The sequence below is a fragment of the Solea senegalensis genome, linkage group LG9 (assembly GCF_019176455.1).
Source record: "Solea senegalensis isolate Sse05_10M linkage group LG9, IFAPA_SoseM_1, whole genome shotgun sequence".
NCBI lineage: Eukaryota > Metazoa > Chordata > Actinopteri > Pleuronectiformes > Soleidae > Solea > Solea senegalensis.
In genome coordinates, this window is record NC_058029.1 from 24,383,176 (window position 1) to 24,408,470 (window position 25,295).

The 25,295-nt window shown below is 41.7% G+C and overlaps 2 protein-coding genes across 4 annotated transcripts in view; one reads left to right on the forward strand and one right to left on the reverse strand.

Moving 5' to 3' along the window:
- cadm4 (cell adhesion molecule 4) overlaps positions 1 to 5,552 on the forward strand; it is a 229,403-nt gene extending 223,851 nt beyond the window's left edge. For all 3 annotated transcript variants that reach the window (XM_044033448.1, XM_044033447.1, XM_044033449.1), the window contains 2 exons: positions 1,989 to 2,117; positions 5,277 to 5,552. In XM_044033448.1, coding sequence (XP_043889383.1) covers positions 1,989 to 2,117; positions 5,277 to 5,386 — 239 coding nt within the window. In that variant the 3' untranslated portion in view covers positions 5,387 to 5,552. The remainder of the gene's footprint in view (positions 1 to 1,988; positions 2,118 to 5,276) is intronic.
- A 12,363-nt stretch (positions 5,553 to 17,915) lies between these two features.
- Positions 17,916 to 23,813, reverse strand: LOC122774370 (adenosine receptor A1-like). Its single transcript, XM_044033549.1, has 4 exons — positions 23,760 to 23,813; positions 20,407 to 20,776; positions 18,040 to 18,775; positions 17,916 to 17,979 (listed from the first exon to the last, which is right to left on the reverse strand). The coding sequence occupies exons 2-4, from the start codon at positions 20,772 to 20,774 to the stop codon at positions 17,920 to 17,922; spliced, it is 1,164 nt and encodes a 387-aa protein (XP_043889484.1). The 5' UTR covers positions 20,775 to 20,776; positions 23,760 to 23,813; the 3' UTR covers positions 17,916 to 17,919.
- Between the last annotated feature and the right edge of the window lie 1,482 nt (positions 23,814 to 25,295).

Consider the following 25,295-nt stretch of genomic DNA (forward strand, 5'->3'; position numbering starts at 1 on the left):
TTTCCGTTGCCGCTGCTGAACCTCGTAAATTTCAACGAAGCAGATCGCACAAGACAGGAAGTCCGACACAGTATCAAAGTAAAACACTTCCGCCCCCCTTTCAAAATAAAACACAATACGTTTATTATCTAATTTATTAACTATGTTATTACATTGTCAATACTGCACAGACAATCAGGACATAATGAAACTACATAAAACGAGGCAACTAGAGAAACTGACTAGCAAACTTCCACATGGTAGAAGCACAATATCGAAAATAGATGGCCAGATCAACAGTTCGTCCACGTCGGAGAATGAAAGAAGCTGTGTTGTTGTTGTTGTTTCCTTTATACACACAGTCTATCTATCGCGGGATCTCGCGTCCGTTCGAGATTACCGCGCGATCTTCCGTGAATACCGCTGGCTCCCAAGGCTCCGCGCCGCTGCCGTAACGCGCCCGGTGGGGATTGACGTTTGGGAGAGGACGAAGCAGAACCGCGCCGCGGCCGTTCCGCGTCCAGTGGAAATCCAGGGTCAGTCCAAGCTTGACCCAGGACTGAACCATTCCAGACCGTACCATTGTGGAAGCACACGTGTCAGCGCCCGACGCAACCACGTTTGTACCCAAACAAGCACTCAACTGTTTCTTGATGAAGTCTCCGCGCTCATACACAGAGAGAAAGAATGATGAAAAGTGAGACCAGGGCTCTACGCGGTTGTCTCGTCAGATGAGGAGACAGAAAGGCAGAACACACGTTCCCTCTCTTTTCAACTCCACAATTCATTTCTCTTCTACATACACAAACACAGCAACCTTTGGCTGCTCTCTGCCTCCTCTCCTGTTTCTTAAAAAGGAGAGACGGAGTGAAGGGAGTGGGAGCGTCTGTCTTGCTCCTTCTGCCAGAGCGGTGGAGGTTGTTGCACCTGCTGGGCACGAGTGGAGAAGTCATCAAGAGTCATAATAAAAGCTGCCCGCGGAGCAGTTTGGGGAACGTTCGAGCAATTTGTCATGTGAGGGCACTCCTGGGAGGAACAACACATGTTTGGATACTGTCAGTCACTTGGAGTGAGGCTTTGGGCTGCGGTGGATTAAGAAGAGCTTGGCGGGAGGTAAAGGTGCAGCTCGCTTTTTCACGCGCCTGTAAAATATCGCTTTTGGCACAAGTCCCTGATCCTTTCAGCGCGCCTGCAGACGCACAGCCACTTACTTTATCATACAGATTCAGCTCGTCTGAGTGTGCAGCCTCTGCCTTTTCTTCACTCGTTCACTGATATGTGTTTTAAAAGCCACTCCGTCGCGGCCCAGCATCCATATAACTGACCGGCACTCTTCACTACACCCACCCAGCCCCATCCAAGAAGACACGCGTGTTATCGCGTTAAGAGTCTTCATTTGTATTTTACCTCTGCACTCAGTGAATCCACACTCTGATAGAAAGCCCCGCTTCAACATTTGATTGGTGTCTAATTTAAATATCTGAAACTGGAACCAGTGACTATTTAGCGTTTTTGATAACTGACTTGAATTCTGCTATATATTTGCCTTTCTTATCCTTTTTTTTATTTCTCTTGACTCATCGCGGGCTTAAGTGTTTGATTTCATTTCCCAGGCCTGCGCCACCCGCGGTGCAAACACGGCGAAATCATTCAAAATGCATTGTTTTCTTGACAGGTACTTGGTTGGAGTGGGTTTTTAGAGGCTGATGTACTCGTTTCTTCATTTCTCTACCTTTTTCTCACCCAGTACGACTGTCTGACATTCAGTGAAGTATAAGGGGGGGCGATGAAAGGTGATAATGCAAGTTTGGGTGGAAGATATCGACTCCTCTCGGCTCCCCGCACTCTTCTTCACACTGGTGTATTTCATGTGATTTCTTTCATTTCTTCTCCGTCTCTGACCCGGGCTCTTCATCTGCACTTCTCTCTCTGTTTGCCAGATCACATCACAACAAGAACACACACACACACACACACACACGTTGCTCATGTGTCTTGTTCTTCCTCAGATCCCGGTGCAGTGGTGGAGGCTCGCAGTGCCATGCCATATGCAGTGATAGGTGGCGTTCTGGCACTGCTGGTGTTCACCGTCATCTGTGTCCTCATTGTCACCATCTGGTGCTCCGTTCGGCAGAAAGGTAACACACACACACACACACACACACACACACACACACACACATCTTAGCATTTCAATGATGTTTGCTTTGAATAGTTTGAATCTGAGGCTAGTTCAGAGTCTAGGCCTGGGCAGTGTTACATATTAATATTAGTATTTCTAATTATTAATAAGAGGTAAAACTTTAATAAAATAATAAAAAATATACTCAAAGTCGAAATCATGAGATAAAAAGTCATAATTACATCTTATCGTTAAGTCTTTTAAACGACAGACTGAAAGACGTCTAATGTCTAATGTAAGCAAAGTCTCCTGTTACCTGATTTAAGACATTGTGAGCGTGGTTAGTGTTTCAGTTGGTTGTCTCCTGACTCTACAAACTGGACGGACGAGCATTGTCCCTGCTCACACTATGAACACACAGCTGCACAGCAACTCTCCCACTTTCACTCCGGTCCTTTACGCCCGTCCACAACAAGAACAAGAACAACAATTCCCATTGTTACAGAAAAGGCCATTACAAACATTGAGGCACATGTGCACGTTTTATGTCATAATTAAAAAATGTTATCTCATAATTACGACTTTTTGTCTCATAATAAAGACTTTTTTATCTAATAATTACGACTTTTCATCTAAATAATTTCATCTTTTTTATCTATATTAATTTTTTATCTAATAATTACAACTTTTTGTCTCATAATAAAGACTTTTTTATCTAATAACACTTTTATCTAATAATTACTTTTATCTAATAATTTTTTCTCATTTTAGACTTTTTATCTATACTGTAATTATTTTATCTCAATTTTGACTTTTTGTCTCATAATAAAGACTTTTTTATCTAATAATTACGACTTTTTATCTAATAATTACGACTTTTTATCTCATAATTACGTCTTTTTATCTCATAATTACGACTTTTTATCTCATAATTACGACTTTTACGACTTTTTATCTCATAATTACGTCTTTTTATCTCGTAATTACGACTTTTTATCTCATAATTACGTCTTTTTATCCCATAATTACGTCTTTTTATCTCATAATAAAGACTTTTTTATCTCATTCTTACGTCTAATTATCTCATAATTACGACTTTTTATTTCATAATTTACTTTGACTTACTTTGAGGATATTTTTATTATCAAGGCTAAGTTTTACTCTCTTTTTTTTCTGGTGGAAATGGGCTTCCATACTTTTCACAGGACAGTGACTATGTTTTAAAGACTGTAATAGTCTAAAAGAAAAGGAATCATCTACCCAAAAAACATTCCCAATAATTTCTCAATTCTAGCAGTTCATGATCTGTGTGACATAAAATACAGTTGTTGCTGTTAATGTCTGTTCACTGATTTGTCACAAAATGCTGGAAGAGTTGATCACTTCAGGATTTTTGTTCATAATGTGGCAGATTACTACGTATTGCAGCTTCACACGTGTATGAGAAACAATGACATTGCCTGTAAATAATGGTCAAATTCTGCTTGGACACACCTGTGAAATGTTTCATTGATTCCATTTATTTTTAATCATAAATGTCGTCATATTTTTACATAAAGGCCTGAAGATCAGTGCTGAAAAAGTAGACATCACAGATGCCATATCACAATATTCAAAATCCAAGACCTATATCTTTTCTCATATTGATATGGAGGTATTTCCCTACTGGAGTCTTTTAAACTGAGGTGTAAAATGGTCAGCATACAGTAGAATCAGGATGGGACACTTCTCTCCAGTCTGGCACAGCCTGTGATGGATGACCTTGGCGAGGTTAGCGGCAGAGACAGGTCTTGGTGGGAAATATAGGAGTGGCCTCATGTTTTACGATTATATGTTAGTGTATCAAGGTTCATCTATTAAAAGCAGCCTTCCTGCGGTCCCTATCCTTTTAAGTGCCCTCTTTTTGGCAGCCTTTGACTGTGCACCACGGCTGCCAGGAAACGATCCGGGCAGAGCGTAGTGGGCTACGAACGGCCATTACTTTACCCTGTGTGGCCAGACAAGCCGTCAGTTAGCATTCTGTATGTCTTGACTGCCAATCAGCACACAGACAGGGTCATTACAACCAATCAGTGTTGAGACAGGGCCATTAGGACTTTGTCTCTGTCGTGCCTCGATTGTCGGCGTGCCAGTCAAACGGCGCGGTCAGGAGAATGAGAGTGTCACTCACCCCGGAGTGGGAGGACACTCTGGCAGGAAGGTGACTCCAGAGGTTCCTGCGCTCTGTGACCTGTGCTGCGACCGCAGGCATTAATCATATGGATCTCTGGAGGTGTTATCATGTGTTTGATGGCTTTTCTGAGGCTGCATCAATACTCCTGCCACTGCTACTACCTTATGTTTCCATGTTAAAAATAAAATCAGTCAATGAAATGGGACAAAACTGGACAAAACAGTCATAAATAAATAATCTATGCGCCCCAGCATACACATTTACAGGTCATATCTTTCATCATTATTTATATGTAAAACCTATATGCACTTACATCTAACTGCATATTTGACCTTGTTTATTTATCTATTATGACCAAAAACCGAAACTGCTGCTGAGTTTTCAAAATGAGAGCCACTGACTTTAGCTTTTTATTGCTTCCTGTGTTGCTAAATATAAATATGATAAAAAAGAGCTTAGAACCGTTCATCTTATATAATAAAATACATGTTTTGTGTGTGTGTGATCTTTCATCAGACCAAATCAGATATCCAGTAACAGATAATCAATAGTTAAGTCACACTGGGGAAGCCGCATGTGGTCCGCGGGCCGGCAGTTTGACACCTCTGCCTTAAAGTGATGCACCTGCCATTGTTCTCTTGCACCTAACCTTCCCTCCACCTTTTTCTGCCAATCTCTCCTCCCTTCCTCTCTGTCTTTTACTCTCTCTCTCTCTCTCCTCTTCCTCCTCCTGTATTCACACATCCACACGACCCCGACCTTTTCATTTCCACCATAAGGCTCGTACCGTACCCGAGAGCCTATTCTTGCTTGGTATTGAACCTAACAATCAGTGAACTAATGAATTAATCAGTCACAGGTATGGTTCTCGATAATATTTATGCTGATTCTGTTGATAATGCTGCATGGCTCTGCAGTGACATTGACGCTTTGCCACCTAACCTTCCCCCTCCGATCTCCCTCTCGCTCTCTCTCTCTCTCTCTCTCCCCCTCTCTCTCTAGGCTCCTATCTCACCCATGAGGCCAGTGGGTTGGATGAACATGGCGAGGTGCAGGAAGCCTTCCTCAATGGGAACGACGCCAGCCAGGGCAAGAAGGAGTACCTACTGTAGCCCTTTCACCCTCCCTGTCCCCTTCTCTTCTGCCCTCAACCCTCCCTCCGCACCTTCCTTTCCTCCTACCCTCTCCCCGTCTCCTTCCTTATATTCAGTGTACACACACACACACACACACACACACACACACACTTGTATACAATGTGCCATAACAGGCAGCCTTCTAAGAACGACTGTACACAAATACTGCACACAGCCAGTCCATTCTGTTCCATTCCACCCTCACACACACACACACACACACACACACACACAGAGAGAGAGAGACTGAGAAAACGAGAGCCTATAGACCCACCAGCCATTACGACTGTGCCATATACTGTAAGTCAGAGAAACGCATGCGGGGGGGCGGAGCTGGATACAGCGAGAGAGAGAGAGAGAGAGAGAGAGGTGTATGTAGGCAATAACAAAATGATGCTGTAATTATTTTGATGGAGAGGGACGCGGCGAGCACAAAGAACACTGGCATCCTGCCCGCGCCGCCGCCAAAGTGGAAGCAGAATTAGAGGCAGATGACTGCCATAATTCAATGCCGGGAGAAAAAGCTTTTCTCGCAAAGCTCAATCTTTAAACCTGCAGAGACAGAGAGAGAGCGGCGCGTGTGTGTGTGTGTGTGTGTGTGTGTGTGAGAGAGAGAGGGAATCGCAGAGCTGACTGAGAGCTATCGAGCGGCAGCTGCAAGAAAATTGAAATTTTTTTTAAATTGCCATAGCATATTTCCTATACAGAGTGCTTCTCATATATAAATCCCTAACAACAGTGGAATAATCCTGATCTGTCCTGTTGTGCTATCCCCTGTCGGGTGGCCTGCCTGTAACTCACAGCAAAACAAAATCTTTCTTCACTAATTCATTTTCGTCGTCCTCTTGCACATTTTACCTCAGACTAGTGTCCTTGTCTCTGTGTACAAACGCTAGCAGGGAATCACTTCATTGAATTAAGAGTGGCCGACTACGCTTAAACCGGCCATGTGCCGCCTCTCAGCTTGTCAGTATTAGTTGACTGTTTTTTGTCACGGATCAAAACAACTCTCGCTGGGGGGGCCAGTTTGTACCACGTCGTTGTCTTTGTGTCGCCCATCAACGTCAAGATATTTCATCGTTTAAATCACAACCTCCTCATCGGGGCTCATTTGAACGTATACACGACGTTTACATGTGCAGAATGTCCCCAGAATGTTCATTCTCCCGCAGTAGAATCAGAAGAAGAAGCCGCACGTTCAATTCCGTAGTAAACAAACGCAACACGCGCACGTGTGTGTGTGTAAATACGACATGTTTACGTGGATTAGACGCGCGATAGCACCAAACCAGCACGTCATGATCGGATGATAATTAAATTAGTGTTCTGAATGGGGCTGTATCGGATCACACACGGGGGTGAACAATCAAACGCCACACAGAAAAGGCCCTCCGTCGAACTGGGATTCGAACCGGTGGCCTTCTTGCTGCGAGGCAACAATGCTAGCCACTATTCCGCCGTTTAACCAGTTCCTAAACAGTTCAGCTCGTAACCATGTTAAACGGGTGTTTGTCAGACTTTGAGGAAGTTGATTTAATTTCAGTGGGACTTTATTTATTTTAAAAGTAAAGTTTAAGTTGGACTAAGACTATAATTCGATTTCTTCCCCTTCTTCCTTTACATGCACCTGTTATCATCCTCGTGTTCTCTCTCTCTCTCTCTCTCTCTCTCTCTGCCGCCGCCCACCTCAATCGCTCCTCCTTTGTTGGCTCCTATAGGAATGAAAGGATTAGCGTCAGGCTTCGTTCCCGACAAAGAACAAAAAGGGAACCCGACTTGTCGAGGCATTAAAGACAAGCGTAATTATTTTAAAATGTCATTAAGAGGATAAAAGGGTTTAAAACGTGGCATTAAGGAGGGCAAGGGGGAGTGATAGCGGAGGGAATGAATGGGAATTAGAAAAAGGGAGGGAGTGTTTTCTCTGAATGCCACACATATGCAGATACATGCACACACGTATTCATACACATGTCGACAGATCACGTATCTCTGAATTCCTTGTTTGTATAAAAAAAAAAAATAAAGAACGTCGACATAAATGAAAACATGAAATGAAACTTTTAAGAACTATGAAAACACTTTACTATTGAAAGTCATTATGAAGCAACTATACTAACACAGAATATTAGCCTATAGAGGCGCAACGCCGAACAAACTACTGTCCAGTGATCTTTAAAGAAAAACTAAGAAAAGCATAAAAAAAACATTTGTCTTTATGAGAAAACCAGAGGTCTTATTGATTTTTTTATTAATTATTATTATTGTTTGAACAATTATGATTGTTGTTACTGTTATTATTATTATTGCCGTTGTTATTATTATAATTGTAAATGTTAAAGAAATGTACACTTCCCATGGTTTTGTTTTTGGTTCTATACTGTAGAGAAAAAAAAATTGCTGTCTTTTTTCACTCTTTTCCCTTCTTACCTTTCCTCTCTTTCCCGGTCTTTCTCTCTTTCTGCGTCTCCTGTGCCTAGTCGTCTCTTCTCCTGTCTTTCACACTTGTTTACTTTAGAGTCCATGTGTCATTGTTGATATATAGCTAACTATTTCTTTATAGGGGAAAGATACAAAGCACGACAAAATAAAAAAAAAGTTCCAAAAGTAAGTTTTGGGCATTGTGCTGTTGTTTTTGTTGTTGTTGTTGTTGTTGTTGTTTATTTTTAGGTGTAAAATATGTACAACAGCAACCACTGGGCTACTGCGATCCCAAGTGAAACCATTTCATTTTATAACTTGTTTGGTTAATCTTCACATGTCCGCAGCAAGTGGAGATAGAAAGTGAAAGTGTGTCTGAAGAATTATCACACGATAAGTGACAATGATGGACTGAAAGAACATTATTTAGATTCATTATTCAACCACAATGTATGTGAGAGAGAGCGTGAGAGCAAGCCTTGGCTGAAGCTCCCGCTTTTTCTCTTCCATGTCCAGAGGAAGATTATCTATGAAAGCCCTGGAGTCATGAATGAAAGATGCAAGGACACAAACTTCCCCCTGCATCTAGTGATGGGAAGTTCGACTCTTCTTACTGACTCATAACTTTTACTCTCGGACAGTAAATTGAACTAATCTTTTTTTGAGTCATTTCGTTCATTTTTACAGCGGGTGGCGCTGTATCCCTCTTGTGGGCGTTGTAAAAAAGACCGCGGTTCTCAAACACTTAACACTGGAGGCAACATCGTTTTGCTTCAGCTGACAAATAATAATAATTTATAATAAACAAAATGCAATTCAAACCATATGAAACCATACGACTCGGTAGCTGTCACGTGACCTGAGGACGGACGCTCGCTCAGTTGAGTGAATCCTGAACTAATCATTTCTATTTCCTGTCCTGCTGAGCTTATGCAGCTGCCTGCCATCATGTGGCGAAGGAAGGTACTGCATGAAAATGAACGAACGAACCACTCGGTTGAGTGAATCCTGAACTAATCATTTCTATTTGCTGTTCTGCTGACTGAGCTTATGCAGCTGCCTGCCATGTGGCGAAGGAAGGTACTGCATGAAAATGAACGAATCACTCACTGAGATGACTCATTACTCCCGAGTCATATAAAAGATTTGTTCATTTTGAACGAATCGTTCACGAACGACACATCACTACCTGCATCGTGAGGCAGCTCAGCAGCTATATGCTCCCCCTGCAGGAGCCCGTCGGTCATTACAACTACAGTTCCCACCATTGGCTATGACATTTTGAATGTAAAATACAAAAAAAAAATACAGTACTGGGACTTAAACTGAACTGAATCACAAAAGTGGCCTAGTATTAATTTGCTCTTTTATATTCAGAATGAAGCACTAAGTGCACTAAAGGCACATTTGCAGAGAACTTTATTAACCTTAAACTCTAATACATAATGGTATGATCAGATAATCAGAACATGAATACTCTGCTGCTGATAAACAACATCAAATCTGCTAGTAATACAGATCATTGAATCTGTCAATCGCTTTTTCGGTTTGGTATCGTTCAGTGTTTCCAGCCCATATAGCTACAGCTTGCTGTGTTTGCCAGAGCTGCATTTACACGCCATGGTGCCATGGTGACGACCGAGCTCAGATCTTTTCCTCCCATGTGGCACAAAACAGATATGACGCATGACTGTGTGAGCAGTAAAATCACAGTATGCACAGTGGTTTTATGCTTTTCAAGCTTTTCAGGTGAGATTTTCTAAATTTCAACAACACAACACAACTTTTACTTCCATTCCGGCTGATTAACTGGGGTCACCAGTTAAATGGAAGGTTGATGGTTTTGATTGCTGGCTTCACTCGTCTACATGCTAATGTGTCCTTGGCCAAGAAAACGTAACCCCACGTTGCTCCTGATGGCTGTGCCTGCAGCGTGTGAATGGGTATGAAAGATGTGTGATAGAAAAGGCGCTGTGCATGCATGTGTGAGAGGATGGATGTGAAAGGGTGAATGGAAAAACTGTGGCGTTAAGCAGCTTTGAGTGGCTATCAGGACCAGAAAAGCTCAATATACACACAGAGCATTCACCATTTTCAGGTCAGTAGCCTTACGCTCCCTGTGGTTTGTCTCCCAGAGTGTTAACTGCAGTTAAATGCAGATTTTGGATATGGGTCACTTTTCAAAGGCAATGTAAGGAAATCTGATATAGATACATATTGGGATCGGGCAGCAAGATGTGTGCGGCGAGAGCAGTTAAACATGCTCATGAGAAAATAATAGTACTGCACGTGCACAGATATTAACTCATACCCACGCAATATACTGTAGGCCCTCATGCGCCACCGCGAGCAACAAACAAAGAAGAAATACTTCTTCTATTTACAGTATCACTACAAGATGTCAGGAAACATACGTTACTTAATCAAACTAACACCAAGTATGAGTTCTTGTGTGCGCAATTGTTGTTTTGGAGTCAGAGCCATTTTATAAACATTAGGCTAACGTTCACCGTATTCACCCGATTCTTCTCCACTCTGGACGTCTTGTAGAAGCTGATACAAGGAGTTCCTTGTGGGGGTCCTTGTGGGGGTCCTTGTGGGGGTCCCTGGTTATCAGCCCCAGACTGTCAGAAGTCTGGTCGAGTCGCGCGTGTGACCACAGTGGCTGAACTGTGCGCTCACAGCTTTTACTCCTCGCGAGTATGTTTCACTGCTCTCACGACTCACGAGCTCTGGATGTCACATGACTGGCGGCCTGAGATGGATTCAACCTGTCAGAGTTCACCGCACACTTTAAACCCGCAGACAGACTGAATATATCTGATCCGTATATGCGTCATGTTACTCCAGAGCAGGGGTGTCCAACTCATTTTTGTTCAGGGGCCACACACAGCACAATTTTATCTCAAGTGGGCCGGACCAGTAAAAATAGTAAAATAGTAAATAGTAATAGTAAATAGTAAAAAAAGAACTTTTTCTCCTTTGTTTTACATTTAATGAAGGATATTTTTACAAAACACGACATTTCTTGAGAAATATAAGTGCAATTTCAACATTATCGTGCCTAAAAGTACTATTTACACATCACACTGGATCTAAAATGGCACAAACATTTAGTCACAGGTATCTGGAAGAAAAAAAATATTGTATTTGACATTACGTTTAGATTGTAATCGTAGTGTGAAATTTTAACAAATTCATCCTGTGGGCCAGATTGGACCCTCTGGCGGGCCGGATCTGGCCCCCGGGCCGTATGTTTGACACCCCTGCTCCAGAGAGTCAGTGAAAGTTTATAAGAGCCTGGAGGGAAACAAACGGACGCAATCTGACTCTGTGACAAACATGAAAATCGATAGCGTTGTTGTCACCGGAAGGGCAAGTGTTGTGTTAGCATAGCATTGTAGACATGTATGTCAGTTAGTCGGAGTACATTACTTACCCAGAGTTACACTTTGCTCGTGTTTGTCTGTGAGCTTCATTCATAGCAGTGATTCACCTCCACCGTCTCTCTCTGGATCTGTCGGGATCTGGATCTGGATCTGGATCTCGCCATGGCCCGGTTCTGACTGTTCTGGTACAACCTCCATCCACCATGTTTCCCTTTTATGATGGTGCAGCCTGCCGTGTGACATTAGCTATACTGGACCCTTTTAACAGGTGTTGTTTTTCAAATCCTGCAAACGAGAACAGGCATACGATTGGATCATTAAGGAACCGTTGAGTTATTGATGGCAGAGTGGAGATGGAGGTGGGGGAGCTGGGCGTAAGTGGGTAAGCGCATTCAGAATAAATAGCATAAACAAAACAGAAGGCTCTGTGCTGCTGCTAATGAATCATAAAGGAAAGATAGAGGGGAAGAAAGGCTGACAGGAGGTTTGAGTCGGATGCACCCGGAAAAATATGACTCTGCCATTAACTTCCATGCAATCAATACCCGATTCTGTTGAGAAGCACTCAACATGTCCATCTGTGCACAGGGCTAGATTTGAAAGCCACCGGAGGTCACAGTTTGATGGATCGATGTGTTTCTCTACCATCGATGGCAAGGCTCCACGGTCGCCTGTCATAAAGACAGATTGTCAAACGGCAATCAAAGTAATGGACTTGCCGGGTGCTACCAGCATGAGCATGATACTGTGGCTGTAGCAAACACTCCGCAAACGCACACACAAGTCAACGCCAGACAGACGTAGTGTATCATCAGTTTATGATGACGCCGAGGCAGATCTGGCTGCTCCACTGTGGTCGATGGGTAATAAAACGGAGAATGTCCCTCTGTATGTCCTCAAAAACAGAAACGTGTGTCCTTCACACACAGGTTTGTTTTCCTGTGGGATCCTCCACACTGAGGCTTCGGTTTGATTGTTTGCTGCAGTTATTTCTGCTCCGCCTCACAGAACAAAAGAAGAAGGTTTCACCCAAAAGTAAACAAGTGACATTCTATGCCCAAACAAAAAGAAAAACTTGTTTTTTTCTGCTTAAACTTTGAAGGCCTTTTCAATTTCAATTCAATTTCAAATTCAACAATCAAGTGTTGGCCAATATCTGACTACAATTATTATGCTCCTCAGCTGCTCGACCGGATGAAAATCAGAACACCGCTGCAATCATCCGGGGTGATTACCAAAATCAATAGACATATACACACAAATGAGATAGGGACAAGGCAGACAGCAGTCAGCTGTATTCCCCTCACCAGTGTTTATGACATGTCCTATAATCTGCCCATTAATGAGAAGAGGTCGCCGAATAACTCGTGCATTTTCTCCCCGATGCTATAGTTCCACAGATTAACATCCTGGAGCAGGTTTACAATGAAGAGTTCCCCATTTATGACGCTCATATTTCATTTGTACGAGTCGCAGTAAATATCATAGTCCGTCCAAACACAAACTCTTTATATTGGGTCTCTGTGGTGGAATGGATGCTGCTTTTTTCCATCTTGAATGTGACCCTGTGATGTTCACTGGTTTCCATGCACATGTTAAATGGAGACATGTGGACTCTAATTCTTATGCAAGCACTAGCAGGGAAAGTAATGGGTCCGCCTGTGTTATGCTAGGTTGTGGTACGCTCCATTTCAGTTGTATTTCAGCAAGTAATTGGTGGTATTCTAGTTTAGCTGGTTGCTAGCTGTTAGCATGTCATGTCAAGCTAAACAAGCATAAAGTCTCCTCTGTTGTCTTATTCTTCTGTGAAGTACCTTCTAGTATTTCCTTGTTTAAGCTGGGGATGGGAACTGTGGCGTATGAGCAGAGACGTCAGGTTTGTAGCTGAAAGGACAACAACTTTGAAACAACATGGCCGCTAGAACAACAGGTAGCCTATCAAATGTGTAGTCCACAAACAAGTGGAGACTACGGATGCAAAACTTACATATGAACTTTTTCCTCTTGTTTCACTTGTGGCTAAAAGACTTAAATTTAAAGTACCCACTGAAGTGTCCCTGTGTTCATTTGTTTGACTTTGTTAAAAATACAGACGACCATCTGGTCCTAGAGAAGTGGCTACGCTATGAAACGGCGGGTAAACATCCAAGACAAGGTCTTTTGAAGAAGTCATCAATAGAGTATGATTGTCAGAGTATCAGTCATCATTTGAGTATTCCCACAACATTATTAAGAGAGTAAACTCGCTTCGTTCACAGATACATTACGGGAACAAATCCAGGAAGTGCGGTACAAAAACAGGAAGTTGGCCCCTTCCACATTCAAAAATAAGATCTATACATGCAGTCAGAATTCAACACCCAGTTGTATTATCTCAGTGTGGTAGTCTAACTTTGAGAAATTTGATTTAGTGCAATGTCATTTGTAGTCTTTACAATAACTCAGTGTTTTCTAATGTTACACAAACTTAAGCTCCACACTAGAGGATAACTGGCGGGATTTCAGTCCCAATCTGCCCTTTCCGACAACTGTGGGTGGGAAACAGATGCTGCGTATAGAACTGGAACTTGTACAAGCCAAGTTGATTCCATCTTCTCAGCCATGACTTCATCCACAGTTATTTTTTGCATTTCTCAACATAAAACATCGCACAACAGCAATTAACTGACGATGCCGACAGTCTACCTCCATGTCTGCTTATATTCTGAAGTCATGTTAGATCCCATATCCCTGGAATCTCCAGAGTGTGTGGTCCTGCATCTTGACTGGATCGTCTAGTCTGTGCGTTCTCAGAAACTCAAAACATTGAACATCGGTTACAAAGTTCATTGTGTCATATAACTTAGGCTTCATGTTAATATGACATAAAATACAATGTTCAACAAACACAAATGATTCAATTGTGTGACAAAAAAAAAAACAATTCTGCTGAATTGACACAGATTTGCAGTCGGATAAGGGTCATGTGACACAATCATTTTGGGTCTGGTGTACTTTGTACAAGAACTGAAAGTTTCCTATAATCGTTGTTGGTTGAGCCAACTTTGATTTAGCTGATTAATTAAATATTTGCATGTTGATTTGTATATATATATATATATATATATATATATATATATATATATATATATATATATATGTATGAATGTATATATATACATATATGTGTATATAAATATATTTACATATTCATATATATACATATATGAATGTATATATATATATACATATTCATATATATACATATATGAATGTGTATATATATACATATATACATATTCATATATATATATATATATACATATATGAATATGTGATTTCTGTTTGTACATACAATATTTCACTTACTACACATTCTTTTATTTGTGTTTAATCAACATAAGAATAAAAAACTTTACTTTACTACTTTTATGTTACTGCACTGTACTAAATTAAAACGTGTGCACAAGCTGTTCCCCATAAGTTGAGGGATTTGGGTTTACAGTCCAGGAATTCAAAAGTTTGGGGGGGCTGGAGCAAAACAGTAGAAGACTGTTATGACCATATTTCATGTAGAAAGAAAAAAAAAACTCCTATTTTTCCTCCATCAGTGATTTCTTACAATAACAAGGCTCAAGATGAACAATCCAATTAGTGCGAGCAAGGCCCTTTTATTACAAGAAAGCAGCACATTGTATTTACAAGTTTAATCAAAACAGTCATGAAGATTGTGTTATAAACTGGTTAATTCTTTTTTTTCCCTACAATGCTGTATCCTCACTGGACCACCACGTTTAATTAAATGCTGTCACTTATATATCTACATTACTGGTGGTTGGCTTAGCAGAGACTTTAAATAAGCTTAAAATAAGACCCGCAGGAGGAGCAGTCAAAGAAAACAGACATCTGTGATCGGGGTAGGAGTCATCATCTGGAGACTTCATTTTCTCACTGACATTTGGTGTGCGACCTGATAATTAACTGGCCTTTTCATTTGCAAGTAATGCATAATGTCAGTGCACGAGATTGCTGATTAGTTTAAAAGCCAACAACAAACAGGAATTTATTTTTTATTTAGTCTGCAAGACATTTTAGATGTTAACATTTCCCACACAACCGACACATACATGAATTAACATCAGAGGAATATTAACGAGCTGAAGTTTTTAGTTTAAGGGTTAGTGGTTGTGTGGAGTTCTGATATAGTCGTCACAAGCTGCACAAGGAACTAACTTGTGGCAGCAGGGACACAAGGGAAACCTGGTTGTAGCCACATAACAAAAGATCCCTTAATAAAATGTACACTGTCTCGTTAAGTCTATAATATCTTAATAGAATGTCGTAAACCACTTATTCCCTGCACCAAAGTCCTCAGAGAGAATCAACAGTTTAATATCCCACCACACAGGAGTCGAAGATTTGCTGCTGCCTCCACCAATAAGTTCACATAAGTGTCATTTGGTGACGCCCACGTTTGAAATCCTCCACATTTACTTAACTACGGAGCCTGGGAGGTGACAATTGTGGATTAAAGAAAGAAATCATGAGGCCACACGTTAATAACGCATGTTTTCTTACATGTAAATGACTTTATTGACAATTCAACAAGAACGAACAATCATGGCAAAGGTTATATGTTACCGTTAGTGTTATTGTTGGATTCTCCCTACCACAGTAAGGCGGACAATCAGCTACAACCTTGCTTTCATCTAATCGAGCAGCTGGCTGATGCGACGCGAGCGTGAAGGCAGGGACCGTCTACAAATTACAATACCGACAAAGCAAATGTTCAATATCAACACAATGTAGAGTCTCTGAAATTGCTCCAAACTTGGGTAGTCTTCTCTAAATTATACTACAACACCTGTTTGGAGAAAAACATAATTTTTCCATAATTTCTGGCAATTGGCACTGGCATTTTTTATTCAGAATACTACTTCATATCATCACCAGTGTGGTGGCTATAATCACTATGAACTTCACTTATCTCCTGTAATTATATTACTCCATCTATTTTCATACAAGATGAAAATGTGGTTGTAGTTGATCGTCTGGTAGGAAAAATCCACCATATGCATCACAATAATAACCCTCATAATAACATATAACAAACAGTAACACGTGGTGTATTCTCCCTCCTGGGCTCTAAGTGACACAAACTTTAAAAATGAAGTCGACCAGCAGCTAAGAACAAATGTTCTCTCTGATTTGGTACACAAGAGTGAACAGCACACTTCAGTTCCCAGTAAGAAGAGAGTTTAACGGCGATATTGCAGAATAAATCAGGTGTTGGCACTGACAGCAAGTGGATGTCTCTCAAGCTGGTTCTCTGAGCAGGCAACACTGACCACAGCCATCAAGAAGTTTGCTTTGGTACAGTACAGCACAGGTTGTTTTTTTTGTTTCTATTAGGAGAGGTACCCAAAAAAACTGCCCCCACCGTTCCATTTTTTGGCACCTTCCCCTGGGGTACCACAGTCACATTGTATGGTATAAGGTACACTCTATGGATAAAGGTATTCAGACGCACAGAGCCTGTAAAGACATCATTTATTTCTGGATTTTTGCAGATATAACAGTGTACACCCTTCTTGGAAGGCTTTGCACAAGAGTCTAAAGGAACTTGTGCCCTTTCATTCTGTAGAGCATTGACGAGGTCAGGCACTGATGCTGGACGAGAAGACCTGGCTGCTCAAGTCTCTTCGCAGGCCAGTCAAGTTCTTCCACACCAAACTTGTCAAACTATGTCTCTATAGTCCTTGCTTTGTGCACTGGGACACAGTCATGTTGAAATAGAAGAGGGTCTTCCTCAAACTGTCCCCACAAATTTGGAAAGCAAGTCCAAAATGTGTTGGTAGGCTAAAGGATTAACATAGCCTAGCCCAAAGCCTGAGAACCAGCCCCAAATCAAGAGTTAATGGGTGCGGCCAAATACTTTTGACCATATAGTGTAGCTCCACCTACAACAATAGAGTTGCTGCAATTTTAAATAGCATTCTACCATTCAAACAAAGCTCGACCTCTTGTTGAGACAAACAGCCACAGACTGAGCAGGAATAAATGAGCTGGTGAATGTCCTCCATTGTTGTCTGTTGTGTGATGTGGGACATTGTATTGGTAATGTACTAGTGTGTTGTTTAATTTGGCTTATTATAAATATGTTTGACCTGATCATATTTTCTCTGACTCTTGGTGTTTATGTTTTACCTATAGTCAGAGTTTGCTTGAAGTGGGTTGATGGAGGGACACAAGACAAGGATGAGCCACCTTCTTATCTCATCCATGCAGAAACAGCTATACGCGCCTGTCCACACCCAACCATCTTTATGACTGAGCGACTGTGTTATTGTAGAGGAGAACGTTGAATCATAGCGTTAAAGCTGGAGTAATTATTTATAAGCAACTTTGTGTGCTTGTTAAACTAAAGAAAGGCCATCCCTGGTTGAAAGACTGTTATTTCCTTTCTCACAACATTGTGTAGTGGTCGTCAATGGAACAGTCCACACCTCGCCTACTAAGTAAAGTTACTGTTCTCAGTCGAAACCTAAGCCTCAACCAGGGCTGTACCATTCCAAACCGCACCATACTGTACCAAACCGAACCATACCACAATAGAAACACAGCTTACCTCATGCAACTACACTCCAACAAACGCGAACGATCCCTTTATTGAAAATGATTACTTTTAATACAACAGATCACGTCTCCCATCGTGTCAAGAACTCAGACATCGGGGAACACTTTGGCTTTGAGGGAGTGTTTGGCTGATAACCACGGAGCTGCCTGCACTGCCTCACACAGAGCCAAACTGACAGACTTCCCTCTGGATATTCCGGCTACCACAGGTGGAAGGTTGGGCACAGAAAGAGGGAACGTTGTTCGTTCTTCGCCTACTTTTGTCCAATGGGGTTTGAAGAGAATCTGGGGAACGAGGCTGTACAGCTGGAAGAGGAACATGGCCACTGCATGAACACAGGCTGGAGGGTCGATGCTGGGAGTGAAAAGCAAGAGAGCATGGACGACGTGGATCGGCAGACACAGCAGAACTAACAGGGAGAGGGACAGAGCCAGGGTGCGGACCTGGCAGGAATCTCGTTTTGAAGGGTCGATAGATATATTCCTGTGCTTGATGCAGAGCATGCTAAGGTAAAGAGCTGACAGACAAAGCAATGGTAGCATAAAAGCCATCATCCCATGAACATAGACTAGAAATGTGGGAGTGAGAACAGTGTCAGGAGAACACACGACCCAGTGACTGCGGTGGATCTCCGCATAGGTGAAGTTCTGCATGTCCTCCACATAAAACTTGGACAGGAAGCCTCCGTATGGAAGGTGCTTCCCGATGACCTTGCGGTCGTGGTGGTGCCATGATGGGAGTGTGGAAGGGGTGAGGAGAGGTAAAGACGTAGTCCAGTTGCCGTGCAGCTCAAGGCCGGTTGTGCTTGGACCACTACCACCATTTTTCCGGGTGTTGAGGACGTCGGAGCTGAAGAACTGCGCGAAGGAAGACAGAACAGAGGCCACCCAGCACAGCAGGACCACACACAGAGCTCGACGACGGGTCACCATGGAGGAGTACCTATACCACCCAAAGACAGCATGGATGTGGAAATATTTGAAACAAGGTTACACTGATGGGAAATAACTTGAGAAACAATAAGAAATACAGATTTTTGCAACTTAACAATCAGCAGTCGATCAACAACTCCTATGATGTAATGATGATAAAATGATGTAAAACGATGCAACAAACATGTTATTGTAGATATTGTAGATTTAAGCAGGCGTGGAATTGTTTTTGTATGAGCCTTTTGTTTGCTTTAACTGTGTGTGGTTTTGAAAAGACATGAGTGTAAAGTGAACAAAAATGCAATCTTTAAGCAAAACATATATTTGACTTAGTTGTACTCTTCATTGTCAATCACAAACATAAAAGCCTTGAGCCTATTGATATTTACTCGCCCACCTCTCAGAAGCACATATAAAGAAACAGCTATATGAGCACTGAGCAAACAGTCTGTTTAATGTACTAGTGTTCCAGTTAATAGCACATCTTGACATGTTTACTGTTTTTTTTCTTTGCTTTTTATTGATTTTTTTCATTACCGCTAAAAGCACACTGGAGAGTGTTGGTTGTCGAATGTTGCCGCCCACACTTTCCCCTCCCCACCACACTCATGTGAGAAAGTATTTAAGTGCTGTACACAATTGAAATTGCATGAAAAAAAAACACATGTGTCCGTCTTATATAACTCTTTAAATCACACTGAGGATTGGTGTTAAACCGTATTCCCACATGGTTAGAAATCCACTCTAATCCTGGGTTTGATTAAAAACAGTGGGAATGATTTTAATCTGCGTTCACGTCTGTGACAAATGACTCTGCGCTGCACTTGTTGGGTTTTTAATGGCATTGGCACAGACCGGCATCAGTGGGCACGCAAAACCTGAGTGAACTCATTTCTTCTTTGTCGTCGTCATTTTTACCAGCAATCTCATTTGAGATTCAGTATGAGTCTGGAAAGGGTGTCGTCACCACCCACGTCCACGAGACAGAGATAATGTAGGGTGTATACAGAAGCTACTGGACGTCGCCTCTCTGCTGTCATCGGGTTAAGCCCCGCCTCTAGCGTGCCAGGGGTTTGTGATTGGTTCCTTTTTTTTATTGAGATTCTCAAGTTGGCCATAAAGGTGTCGTTTCCAGATGTGTCTGCGGATCAAAATCAAATCGCTGGCAGACTTATTTTGGTTCATCCAGGATACTAAGACGCGCCTCCTGTGACTTTTTATTTCATCTTAGTTTATTTAGATTTTAGAAGACTTAAAAGGGTTAATTTGCCCTTGAGTTGAGTTGTTTTTTTCTTCTTTCTCTGACCTGTTTTGTTGGAAACAGAGATGAAGAAGATACAGAGAGCAGAACAAACACTAGCAATAGGAATAGTATTAATCGCTACATTTAGGGTGATAAAGCTTTAATTTCTAGGGCTTAAAGGGACCTCATGTGTACTTGTACGTTGCAGCTACCTATCCCTCTCCTCGCCCTTCCCTTCAAAGTGTGTTGGAGAAACTATGTAGCCTTCAGTTAGCATCAAAAGTGCAAAGATGTTTAGTTTGTCCTTTGTGGGTTAAAAAGTGGCGTCTGCCTTTATAGAGCTTAAATTTTCCATACTGAACCTTTAATCTAAGAGTCAAGTTTTTTCCCACACTCACCTGTGTGCCAGATGATCCTGCAGGCGAGTGTCCAGTGTGATTAGTATAAGCAGGAACATGGTAAACTGCCTGACCAGCAGGGGGAAACACACCAAGGTAATGCAGGTGTACAGACACTGGGGGGTCCGCAGGTTGACCAACACAGTTACTGGGACTTTCAGTGCCCCCCCCACTGCCCCCACCCAGCCCAGGCACAGCCGCAGACAGCAGGAGACGCTCCCGGGTTGACTTCCGCCGGTCTGGGTTCCCTCTCGGTTGTCGGCCACGGCGCCGGTGCCACTGACCGCCAAGCACAGCCTCACACTTACCACGATCACAGCCACAGCGAGGAGGCACTGACTCAGCGAGTACAGCCACATGAAGTCCATGTCTATGGCAGATGTACATATATATATGTATATATATATATATATATATATATATATATATATATATATTTATATATATATATATATATATATATATATATATATATATATATATATATATATATATATATATATATATATATATATTTATAAATATATATATATGCATATATATATATGTATATATATATATATATATATATGTATATATATATATATACATACATATAAGAAAAAAGAGAGAGAGAGAGAGAAACAGACTGATAAAGGCGAGGAATAACAGCCATGATTAAAGATGAAAACATTATTGATGCTTATGCAAATGAGGTGTGATTCACACCCACTCAATTCACTGACATTTACTTAATGGCTCTCTCAGCAGCGGCTCCATTCAGATTACCAGGAACATTGATTAATCCGATTCAAATCTTATTCATTACACATGACATTTGATGGCTCACATTCATAACTACAAGTGTGTTGCACCTGAACGCAACTGTCGCTGCACAAATCCCCTTTTGCATCAACAAGAACAGAACATGTCATATTTGTGAGAGTGGGACACAGGTGTTTATAACATGTATTGATTTAGCAAGTCATGGTAGACTTTATAGTTGGTGCTACCTTTATATTTCTAATTCATTTCTTTTTTTTCACTTTCTTTTTCTATGTATACATCACGTTACGTAGACATCAGGAATATTTGGATTCATCTCATGTCCCTGCATATTTCAGTCCACTCCCCCTCTGATAAATCCTCTATATGCTTTTTTATCCAGTGATTTCTCAAGTGTGCTGTAGAGTCTTTATGGTTTTATCATCTGTAAGTTAGAGAATAAAGATATTTAAACACCGACCGAAGCACTTACCCACAGACGTACCTTTATCGATTCCCCCATTGGGGGAGATCAGAGACACAAGTCAATTTGTGGGTGAGATATAGCTCCAGAGGACGGCACGCTCTTCCATGGATGTTTGTTGCATCCATTGTTATATCTTATTTTACATATCGTGTATCATGACGTGGTCTTACAAACTGTATCATTTGCGTTGATGGAGTAATTATAGAATTCGATGCAAGACACGTGTCGTGATTAATGTGAATTAGTGTCGCGATTGATCTGCAGGGAATCGGGACTTGATCAGCTTTAAACAACGCAAATGCAGGCAAAGTGACACGAATCACGTCAACAGACAAATAAAACCACAGTTTTAACCACAGTAACCACAGTAACCAAAGACTGGTGCAGTCATTTGCATCATCAGACAAAAACAAATAAACAGATCGAGGGAATACAAATGAAAACACAGTGGAGGATGTTTTGAGGTTAAGCATAAGGGCAGAATAATGAAAAACACTCTGCACGGGAGAGAAGGGGGAGTACAGATGTGGAAATGGGAGAGAACGCGACGCAGGCATGTGCCACGAGCAGAGAGATGGGCAGTGAGAAACTAGATTATTTTGATAGCTATTGGAGAGCTGTAAACGTGCCTGGAGAGTGAAAAGGTCAGCGCAGACTTGACAGAACTTCTCCTCCGAGAATGTGAGCGCCATGCAAAAGCAACAAGCGCCAAGCTGGCTCTGACACTCTCCTCTTTTTTTCCTTGTCTTTGTTTTGTCTCGCCCCCCCCCTCCCCTGCAGCCCACCACCATACATTATTCACACATTCACGCTGGAATACAATAGAGACTTTACTGACACACGTTCACACACTCCCCAGGTGAGTCATTCCCAGCAAAGCGATTGGCAGCTAATTCGAGTGTGTTCTCGAACAACACCCTCGCGTGCGCTGCAGAGATTTGCTGCCGCAAACATAAGCCACCTGTCCATTCCCTCGTAATTAGTCTGACCTTATCAGAACATCCGGGGGTTGTCGTCACTTTTCCATAATAATTGCAAGTGGATGAAATAACCTCTTCGTACCGCGTCATAATCATCTTACACAGTTGTCTCCTGTCTCGCACACTTGAAGAGCTTCGGCCAAATTGATTTACTGGAGTAATTAATGGCGCCTAATCCACCTGATGTGAAGTTTTCAATTCATATTGGTTGCCACTTCCTCTCTGTGTCGTTAGTTGCCTTCATTCGTTTTCTACCGCTTTATCGTCCACAGGAGGGTCACAGGTCGCTGGAGACACAGGGCAAAGAGCGGGGTCACAGGTCACCAGTCCATCGCAGGATTCAGTAACTCATATTTGTGCCATCAATACTATTGTTATATCCTTGATTAACTGCTGAATTTGCTAACCTTTTTTTATCATTTATTTGACACAACACAAAAAGATTGTCAAAGTGTAAGAACAGATTTGAGTCTTTTTGCCGACGGGCGACAGTGTTAGCCACTATACCGCCGCGTGGCCCATAATTGCCTCCGTTAAAGTGGAACTTTGGTCGATTAGCTGCCTTTTTCTTTACGGAGCTCCCTCTACTGTTACAGAGTACATGGTTGTACGACACCACCGTGAACATCCATAGTCTACCACCTTATCCTCACTCACCGCTGATGCTCCCCCTGATGCTTCCCCTCTACTGGACATGTGCATTTGTTTTCACCGGAGCTGCCGAACCCATGGAGCCACGTTCATGGAGTCATGTTTTGCATGTTCCTGTGTTTTTTCGTATTCCTCTTCCTCGCTTCAGCGGGTTAATCTGCTTAGTTTTCACCAGCTCTGCCATGATGAACTTCTAAAATAACGCTATCACTGGCCGGATCTCATACCTGGCTAGTGTGTGCGTATGTGTGTAGTGCCGTGTTTCTCGCGAGACCTGAGACCTCCTGGTTCTGAGGACTCTGGGTTGGTGGCCCCGATCTTGCGCTAACAGACAGTAGAGAGGGGAGACAACCCCCAAATCTCCCCACAACAAGACATTTAACCATCACAGTGACTTAAATTAGATCCAGCATGTTTCTGTTTTAACATTCAAGCAACTTCCCAGCATGTTCAGGATGTTGATATGAAGTAAATGAAAAAGACGCAGTTACCTGTGGTGATGCCCTGCGACGACACGGTTACTTTATACAGAGCTTTACAGTCTGTCGTCTGTGTGACCCTCCAGGACCTCTTTCTCTGCCTCTCACCCCCTCACTCTAAACCATCTGACCGAGTAAACCTGATTCATAGACCTCCACTTATCCACCCGCCTTCTATCACTATCTCTCTCCCTGTCTCTCTCTCTCTCTCTCTCTCCCTGTCTCTCTCTCGTCTCTGCAAACATATCAATTGTGTCAATGTTGGAGCACGGCTGCCCTTTCCATCGGTTGTGTGCAAAGGGCAACACTGTGCCAGCCAGTGGGACATGTAAATAAGGAGCACACATGCACCTACATGTGCATGAACACACACTCATATGTGTGTGTGTGTGTGTTTTGTTCTATACTTTTTTATCATGAAAACCTCCTCCACTCACGTTTTCTTTGATTCTTCCCTTTTCTCTGAATTCCAGAGCAAAAGACAATAAAAGGGTTTAGCTCTTAACTCTGAACGCAGTGTGTTTTTCTTAATGGAGTGAGCATGAATTGTCGGTAATAAAGATGAATGGAGCTATCCAAGACATTTTACAGTCATATCTCAAAAATATACACTTATGATATGTGCTATAAAACAGTGTATACTCATAAACCAGGAGACTCTATGATGCCCCAGTATTTTCTCATTAATGCTGAATTTAAAAAAAAACAAGTTTGCTTTTTATTTTTTTAGTAAAATCTTCATTAAATTAGAATTTAGTGAACCCCTCAATCATTCATTAAACCTAAAGTGTGCTTGTATTATTACTGTATAACAACACAGAAAACATTATAACATTGTTCTTGTTTAGATATTAGTTCTTTTAATATTTTTTTTTAATAAATGAGTTGTATATTGATTCAGTGTTATAAGGTAACTGGCAAATTACCTTAAATCGTCTATTTAGATATATAAAGCATTATATATATATTGTATATATAAAGCATTAGTAAACTTGACTTAAATCATATTAATCCTTAAAGAACTATATTATGTAACTTCCGCAGTCATCCACATCTGCGTTACCATTAAATTTGACCAATCATTGGAGGCCTGTGACGCTCAACACTGTCAACATCAGTCAGGTCAGGAAAATTTGTCAAACATGCAGGACAGAGGTCCCCGAGGACCAGGATTGGTCAGGAAAACACTGTTCTAGAAGGTTCTACAATAACGTTCCTTTCACTTTGTGTGTGTTTTTCTTGTACGTTCTTACGTATAAGGACAAGGAACCACACCAGGTTTACTCAGCAAATCATCACACGTTAAACAACATCACCTACTCTTCTACTGTAGAGATGAGAAAACCGTTGAAAGTTAAACAATAAAATGTATGAATGAAATAATAGTAATTAGAGTCACCTCGCTCCATCTTAATCTAATTTTGCAGCCAGAATAAATCTGCCTCCTGTGAAACTTTGCCCGCTCTATTCATGACACAGTATTTTAACTTAGGCGTAACATTTTCTCAGGTGGTTCATGGTTCACATGAATCACACGCTCAGCCACGA